The sequence below is a fragment of the Ixodes scapularis genome, unplaced genomic scaffold, assembly GCF_016920785.2.
Source record: "Ixodes scapularis isolate PalLabHiFi unplaced genomic scaffold, ASM1692078v2 PGA_scaffold8__174_contigs__length_109621045, whole genome shotgun sequence".
Taxonomy (NCBI): Eukaryota; Metazoa; Arthropoda; class Arachnida; order Ixodida; family Ixodidae; genus Ixodes; species Ixodes scapularis.
In genome coordinates, this window is record NW_024609883.1 from 34,057,614 (window position 1) to 34,066,294 (window position 8,681).

At 49.3% G+C, this 8,681-nt stretch overlaps 1 protein-coding gene across 1 annotated transcript; it reads right to left on the bottom strand.

Moving 5' to 3' along the window:
- Positions 1-1,671: 1,671 nt before the first annotated feature.
- On the bottom strand, positions 1,672-6,035 carry LOC120843568 (sodium- and chloride-dependent glycine transporter 2-like). Its single transcript, XM_040214966.1, has 5 exons — positions 5,822-6,035; positions 4,673-4,804; positions 3,011-3,183; positions 1,941-2,116; positions 1,672-1,867 (listed from the first exon to the last, which is right to left on the bottom strand). The coding sequence occupies exons 1-5, from the start codon at positions 6,033-6,035 to the stop codon at positions 1,672-1,674; spliced, it is 891 nt and encodes a 296-aa protein (XP_040070900.1).
- Between the last annotated feature and the right edge of the window lie 2,646 nt (positions 6,036-8,681).

Genomic DNA, 8,681 nt, shown 5'->3' on the forward strand with positions numbered 1-8,681 from the left:
CCCAAGGTCATCTCAAGGTCACGTGACCCCAAGGAGACCCCCACGTGACCCCCAGGTCACGTGACCCCTCCAGGTCACGTGACCCCTGAGGTCACGTGGGGGTCACCTTGGGGGTCACGTGACCTTGAGGTGACCCCCATGTGACACCCAAGGTCACGTGACCCCCAGGTCACGCCTCCCCGAGGTCACGTGACCCCCCTCCCCGAAGTCACGTGACACCCCCCCCCCCGAGGTCACGTGACACCCCCCCCCCCGGAGCGTATTAAAGAATGAGGGGAGGAGGAGGAGAAGGAGGAGGGGTCTACCCTCCCCTCAGTACCCTTCACTCCTCCTCCTCAAGAGCTGCGCTCCAATTCGGCGTTACAGGGATTTGTAAACGGCTTTCACTTTTTTTTGTTGTTTTTTTAATGGGTCGAAATTGCTGTTGCCGCCGAGCTGATTCTTGAAGAAATGCGCTAGCGTTTCGCGAAGCTGTTATACGTAACAAGAAGCATGGCGAAAGCAGCCTCTCAGCAGTTTTCCGCGGGGTCAACATTCCCGAAAGGCCGAAACCGCTCTTCTCCCTGGTGCGAGCAGATCATGTCACTTAGCGTGTGCATGAAGTACTTGCGACAACACCGTGCGCTTACGGACGGTGACATGGTTAACTGTGTGTCAAGAACGGCGTGGAATACGGAAGGACGGAACAGCAGCACATGTGCGTCCACAGTCTTCGAAGCCGGCGGTGGGAGCTCCCGAGGACGTCCAAAGCGCGCACCTGCACCTCGGTCGCTTATTTCGAGACGCTAGGCGATAGGACGTAGCAATTGCGGCCGCACAGGACTGGCTGGTTAGCGAGAGCGACGGCGTGACGTAACACCTAGCAACCGAGGTGCAGGGGGGGGGGGGGGGGGGGGGGGGACGGCGGGGCTAGGGCGTACTTGGACTGCCGGCGGGGCGCCGTGAAGCGGCGTGTACTGATGGGCCAGGGTTGGTTATTATTTTGTAAAGAACCATCCGCAGACTGTCGCCGCCGAGCGGCGTGAACGGGGGGCCGGGGCAACACCACCTAGAAGAATGAAAGCCTCCACATGGCCTCCTCTCCCATCATGAAACCTCATCGGAGTCGGATCGCGCTAACTCGGCTATTGGGCCCGAGCCTCACCTTCGACGCGCTGATTGGACACGAGCCCCAGCCGAACACAGCACTCGTGTTCAATCTCAGGCCTCGATCGATCTGACTGTGGTGACTATGCGGAGGCCTTCTGTCTTGGCGGTGTTGGCCGGGGTGGGCTAACACGCGCCGAAGTGATAGACCCGCCGTCTTCCACTGCGCGGCGGTGCGGCCTCCGCTGCTATGCGTTCCATAGCGTAGAGCCTCTCAAGATATACACCCCGCCGCCACCTGTCGGTGCTTGGAGAAGGCGTATCCTAGCCAGTTTCCACCCATGGCGACATTGCGTACTTTCGATACTCCAAACGTTCCAAGGTCAGCTCATGTACCAGGGCACTAATGCTAACGCATTCTCTCGCAACTCTTACACCGTCTTCCGAGACTCGTGTGCAGTGACGTGTTCCCGAGCGCACTGGGAACACGGGGAACCCAGTTGGGTTCTCTTTCAGAGCCTCCAGCGAGCGCAGCCTTTGTTCGCGATTCACATGGAGACCTTGAAGGAGGGAGGAGGGGAGGCTTTAACGCGTTACGATGTCTTGGGGATGCAGGTAAAATAAATCTGAGAAATAGAATGTATTGACCTTGCCCGAGAGTTGGATGCTCTTTGCGGCTAGCAGATACAGGACGATCCAGCAGATGCCAAGACAGATTGCGATGTCGACTCTGAAGTTACCGCTCTCCCCGACGCCTTTGCTAAGTGCTAAAACTCGCTGGCTGCATTGGTAAAAATAAAAGTTATTGCTAGGCTTTTGCCACAAACTATGTCATCGATTACATATAAACTTACAAAAAGAACCCTTCGGCGGCCGTGTGATCTGCTGGAGTGCACATGTTGGTCAAGTTGTCGTAGACATGCACCGGTACTACGATCAGCTTGTCTTCGTAGTAAACATGCTTGCCGGATGAGAGATTGGTGTTCTTGTAGAGCTTCGACAGTTCCTTGGGCACATACTTGCACAATAACTGAAGAAAAAGTGAAAAACGATGGACTAATCATTTATGTGTTCAGACATTGTTTAAGTATGTATACTCGTGCTAACTCTATTCCTCTCCATCTCTTTCCCTCTTTCTTCATCTCTCAATTTTACTAAATTTGCACGAAGCCTGGCTATGAAGCTTCCACTTCTGTCAAATCAGCGGCCATTGTTGTGGCCTTGCTGCACAGCGTACATCCTGCAGCGTACGTTTCACACCATCAAATTTGCATTTTTCGTCAAGAAGAAGTAGGATGGCCTCCAGCATGCTAACGTGTATAGCTAATGTGATAATCGTATAACGAATCCTGTAACTTGAAAGTATAGGTGTCCCAACCGGACCTTCCGCTGTAAGACAAGCCAGAAATATCGGCGCCTGCAAATATAAAGCTGAAACTTTCAACCAATGCGCGCTGAGGGGTGAGTCTTACCATGCGAAATCTCAAGGCGTATTTCTTTTTTTTTTTTTTTTTTTGAAAGAAATGAGAAACAAAATAAATTTCCAAATTTGACACTAGGCCCTCTCGCAGGCGACCAAGTTACCGTCGCTCTTAACTCGTGGTGCCATCTCCCGATAGGCACTGCGAGCTGACAGCAAAGTGCGTCGTCTGCTCGCTGCGCCTATCGGGAGATGGCGCCACAAGTTAATTGTTCCGGTAACTGGATCGTTTTGAACGGGCCTAACCAGGTCTTTGGAAACAAATTTTGCTCTTATTTTGTTACGGAAAGAAAACTTGATATTTCAAAGTTTGAGCTTGATAAATGCAGGCGCCGGTTCTTCCAGCTCCTTTTACAGTAGCAGGTCCGCCTGAGAAACCCTAAATATACTGCCGTAGGAAGATCTAGGTCGACATATAGTTTGTAAGTTCGATTGTATGCGCACCAAGTTCCTCTTGCGAGTGTAGCAGTGCGCATCCGCGCCCCACGACTCGCTGCACTTGGCCCACGGCACTTTCCATTCTACACTGGTCCAAATGTAGATCATCATGTAGGACATGAAGGCCACGAAGTATAAACTTAGTAGACTGCTGGCGTAGCACATGCAGACTCCGATACCTGTAAGAAATGGCACCAGCCCTCTCAAAATACAGACGACACGGTAAGGAGGCTGCTACTGTAATTTTTCTACTCTGGGAACTTCACGTGTCACGAAATAAAAAGCAAACCCGTCCGTATGCTGCCTCGACCTTCGGTACGGCAGGAAAGGTCTAAAGCAAAATGTCGGTGCACACTGTCCACGTAAACCACTAAATAGGCCACGCGTCCGGATAACAACACTTCAGCCCTCATGCTGCTAAAAATCATTGTTGCCAGTTGTCTTAAACGTTGTCTGAAATCGCGGGAAAACGATTTTCTGTCGTCCAGAAATGTTAAAACAGTTCGCGAGAGCAATGCGATATCTCCTGAGCTTCCCGACACCGTGTGTAAAGCTCAGGAGGTAGAAAGTTTTAGAGAACCGTTTTGCAGATCCGATACGGCACGATGGGCCCTCCGGTATGAACTGCGCGTGCGCGAGTCTTCTGTGGCAGCCCATGCGCAGTTCGTAACGGAGGGCCCATTGTATCGTGTCGGATGTCCGAAAACTGTTGCATAAAACTCCCTGATAGCATTCTCGAATCGTAACGATTGCTAACTGCACTCGGTCTGCACTAACCACCAAAATGACGGTGCCCACAAGAAAATCGGGGAACAGAGAGCCGATACTCTAAGCGTGTCTTATCTAGTGACTCTACTGCGTACCAGAAGTATGCATAAAATTAAAAGTTGCAAAACAACAATAAAAAAAAACAAAAAACACGTGCATTACCAGTATTAGGAATCTGGTACTCATAATGTGGGAAAGTTCGCAGAAGGCTGACTCTCTATAGTACAGGTCGTTTTCGGTCTCAAAGCTTGTGGCCTACGCACATACCTTGGTGTTCCCAACTTTTCAATGCAACGTAATTGTGCCCATGCCTGCAATACCCATTTCACAGGTAATTCAAAGACCTCCATTCAAAGACCTCATTCATTGACTCTTTAAAAGAGTTTGTACCGGACGCCTTCAATTTCAGTAGCCCCTGAAACAGGGATAATAGACTTCAACGGGAACATTTTGCAGAAATCTGTCTGGTTGAGGAAAGACTGAGGCTTTTTGGGGAATCATGGTACATTCAAACTACGACAGAAAACACCCCTCGGCGCTTTTCCATTCGTCCACGTCAACGGGCTTCGCGATATTACCTACCAGCACTATCAAAAAAGAAGAGAAAAACGGGACAACGAAAATACTGTTCCTCAACGGCCATCACCACAGTCACTCCTGAAGAAGATGCCGATGAAGCCTTGAAACGTCAAGTCCCATGTCAAGGCTTGGTTAGACGTCCACCTCCCCCTTTTATTTTTTAGTTAGGGATATTAGAGAACCCCAGCTGGGAGCGTGATCAAGACCACTCTAAAAGTGAGTGAAGCTAACGACTGACTGCCTAAAAAGTAAGACAAACGGAGACAGGTTATGGGGGATTTCAGAGACTGCTGAACCTTCCACTAAGAGTCTAAGCCTCACCTTTACCGACGGGGAGGCAATTCCATATTCCGGTCGATCCCAAGCTCGAGAACTGTCCCATGGCGATTTCCATAAAGTAGACCGGCTTCCCGACGGTCGCCGTCATAATCACGTAGGATACGACAAAGGCAGCTGGAAAATATAACATAACAATAGCCCTCTCGTTTTTTTTTTTTTTTTTTTAGTTTGTTTGCATACGCACTTTAGTGAACCCATTCCGTCTGGCAGATTTAAAACAAAAATGCATTCATATAGACCTTTTCTGCAAGTGCGCCGCCATCTTGAATTGACGTCACTTCCAGTATGGGCGAAAACATTGTTTTGCCTTTGCCACGCCAATAGAAGGCATTGAGAATATAAGCGTAACCGTCACAGCTTTTCGTTTTGCCTCCCCTTTATTTTTTTACAATTTGCGGATTGAAACGTTGGAGTTTTTTTTCGTCGCCCATACCGGATACGCCTATTAGGTGGCTGCGGACGAGAGTACACAGAAAAGGTCTATAGTCACGCACAAATCAGTTCAAAAAATGCTCTAATGTTTTTGTGTTTCTTTTTTTTTTGTCTGTAATATTTGAATTGTGTACTGAGCTTTACGTTTACTGACAATTTTGCTGAGAGTACGCAAAGATGACGACCCGACGACCAACTTACCATGAAGCTCACGCCATTTAGGACTGATACATAAAAACTATGGAACATCTCAGACCTCCTTAACACGACTTGAAAACCGTTCAAACGGTGAGTAAGGACAGAGGCTGGAAAACGCGTTCGAACAGCCGAATAGAGACGAAGTCAGCTATTCGGAGAGCAAGTCGTCTGCTACTTGCGCAGGGGTTACGGTGACGTCAGGAGGACGCCGAGTTATGATTGGCTTTGATTGAATAAATAGTGGGCAGACCTCAAGGCTAATTGCCTTGAAGTCTACGCACTATTTTTTTTTTCAATCAGCCAATAAGAGTTTTGCGTTCTGACATCATCGCAACCCCTGTGCAAGAAGCAGACGAATTTGCGTTCCGCATAGCTTGGCGTCTAGCCAATCAGAGCACGGCGTTCGGGCGTAATTGCTCCGCTCTCGTCTCCTCCGTTTCTCCCTCAGTTCATCACCGTATGGTCTCACGACTGAAAAAGAAGTGTAACCTTGAGCCGTACCTCCGCCGTTCTCTTGCACGAGGTACGGCATCCGCCACAGGCTTCCCAGCCCCAGGGACAGGCCCAGGCAGGAGACCAAGAACTCGCACTCGTTGGGCCACTTGTCCCGCAGATGAACACCGAGACCAGGGTCCAGTAACGGCGCCGACTCTTCTTTCCCCGATCCTGCCTTCCCATACGGACTCGCCACAGATGGTTTGTCGCTCTGCACCATCTCGATCAGATGGGCTGAGCCGTGATGAAGCGCTGAGTTATTCATAACAAAAAAAAAAAAAATGAAGTTGTGCGCATTGTTTATGCGGTCTGCGAAGTAGTTCTTTAAAGATTTGATTGTTGAAGAAAGAAACGGTGCTTAACGCGAATGCAAATATTCGTCGACGGATATATTAATGACGAGCGCATACGTACAAGTGACGCAGCGCTCGTGTACAATGCGTGAGCTGGCTTCGGCTGACGTGCTTTAGGCACCGGGGATGCATCACGTTGGCAAGGCAGAGAGCTTTTGACGGAAAGGAGGTAAAACATAGTCTGTTATATTTCCAAATTTTCGTACCGAAAAGCAAGCTTTTGATTTTTCTACCCTCTTTCATTTGGCCCACTAAACAATATGCGATTAGTAAAATGGCAATCTAAAATCATTTAGCCCAACACAAAATTAATTTCATGGTCCCGTTAAAGGGGCCATGAAATGAATTTTGGGCAGGGGTACATAATTTTAGATTGGAATGTTACTACTCGCATATCTTTTTGTGAGTCAAAAGCCTTGTTTTCGGTACAAAAATTTGACGATATAGCGGACTATCTCTTGGCTTCTTCCCTTCGAAAACTTTCCGGCTTTTTCAATGTGATACATTCGCGGTGCACAAAGCACGTCAGCCTTGACCAGTTCAGGCATTGGACACGAGCACTGCGTCACTCGGACGTACGCGCTCGTTAGCAGCAGTCAGTCCACGAATAATTTGCGTTCGTGACCAATGGGCGCCGTCAGGCACTTATTAGGCTCGCCAAGTATTTTATCTGCACATGACATATGAGGTGTAGTTTTTCACTTCAATTAGAAAGTGAGATCAGGTGTAGTTTGTCAATCCAATTAGGAAGTCTAACTTATAAGGGGGGTATCCGCACGGCCTTTTCGTGGAAGCGGCAGAACAAGTATGGTGGTAAAAACCCTAAAGTAAGGCCAGTGGTTCCACCGAACATGCATAAGGTGACTCATAGGCTAAAGAAAGTGGCGCAGAGACGTAACGTCCTGGTGGTGTTTTGAGCCCCATCGAAGTTGGGAAGGTTATGTGCGCGAATAGATGGTGGTAAACAGGAGAGTCACGCATGTACATCAGATACCCCTGTCATGTAATAGAGCAGGGGTGGCCAAGCAGCGGCTCGCGAGCCGCATGCGGCTCTTCGCGTGTTAAAGTGCGGCTCGCGGCTCCCCCTCCTACCCCCTCCCCCTCCCACACATCACACTCCCCACCTCTCTCCCGGTCACACGAGCACTTCACCAAAAAGAAAAATGGAATGCGTTTTAAATCGAAAGACAGGTTGCGGACTGGTAGTCATGTATTGCTGCTGCCTTACGTACAGTTGGACTGCTTTTAATTGACTCGGATAAATACAAGTTTGCACCCCCCCCCCCCCCCCCGGTGGCTCTTGGAAGTTTAATGGTTTTGTTTGCGGCTCTTAGGGTCGGTCAACTTGGCCACCCCTGTAATAGAGTGTACGTCGGCTATACAGGGCGATGTAAAAAATGATAGGCTAAGAGAACACGCGCTCTCGATGAGGTTTTCGCCCTCGGGCAATCGGGCAATCTCGCCATTGATTGTGAGAGATGTGGGCGTGAACCGATGTTAGAACCCACAGTCCTCCCGGGGGGTGGGGGAGAGGGGGGGGGGAGAGGGGGTAGACAGCAAAAAACCAGGGATTTGCCAAGACGTAGCACATATCTCGATGTGGAAATGAAAAAGTTCAGCTGAGAGTCGGCGCTCCGTCTGTTTACGTCTCCTATTGTCCTTCGTCTTGTTCGCGCTGCTTTTAATTCTTCAATATGCAAAACCAACTCGCCCAAGTCTTCACCCTACGAACTACCCAGAACACAATTTGCTCCTCGAAATTCGTTTTGCTTCCGCCCGAAAACCGCCGATCGAGAACTGGCCGGTTTGAGTCGCGCTCACTGTCATCTCTGTGGTCACGTGCCGTTATCTGTGGTTTAAATATACGCACTAAATATAATCAAAGTCGTGGGTCATCGAAGGCACGCACTCAGTTATAAAAATAGCAAAAAAATATGATGCTCATTTCTTGTGGCTTCTAAAAAATTGCAAATACGTTGATATATAAAAAAAACTAAAAACAAATTGCACAGGGAACCGGGAGCACTCTGTGCATTCTCTGCGTAATTCTCAACACGACGGCGTATCCTGGGAGTTGCGGGCTGGACGGCTGAACGAAGCAGACTGGGGCGATGGCGGCGGACGGTGGGCGTGGGACCTCTAGAACTGTTTTTTGCGGTACCTGCAAATCTGTCTAGCTTCGAGAGATAATTCCTCTACCGATCGAAACAATTATGATTTATTCCGTACGACACGCCCGACCACCAAGCAGATTCGCACGAAGGCGTCACCGAGTCGTCGCCCCCTTCTCCCGGCTGAAGACATCGTTCGTCTAAGGCCGGGGACACACTGAAGCTTTTACATCCCGAAAAAGACAGTCTGCGTACAGACTCGAACGCAGGTCACCGCGAGATCTCTGTTTCAAACGTCGTATGGCAATGAGTTCAAGGAGAAAACCTGGCACGCGGCGTTCGAACCACGGATATTACGGTGACTCGTGTTTGGAGACTGTCTCTTGTATGATGTATGAGCAG

What these genes read in the sequence shown, in the direction of transcription:
- LOC120843568 (XM_040214966.1), bottom strand. Translation starts at nt 6,035, where the DNA reads ATGGTGCAGAGCGACAAACCATCTGTGGCGAGTCCGTATGGGAAGGCA. An exon ending in CGTGCAAGAGAACGGCGGAG is followed by an intron (nt 4,805 to 5,821) that starts GTACGGCTCAAG and finishes TATATTTTCCAG; the next exon opens with CTGCCTTTGTCGTATCCTAC. An exon ending in ACACTCGCAAGAGGAACTTG is followed by an intron (nt 2,117 to 3,010) that starts GTGCGCATACAA and finishes CTTTTTCTTCAG; the next exon opens with TTATTGTGCAAGTATGTGCC.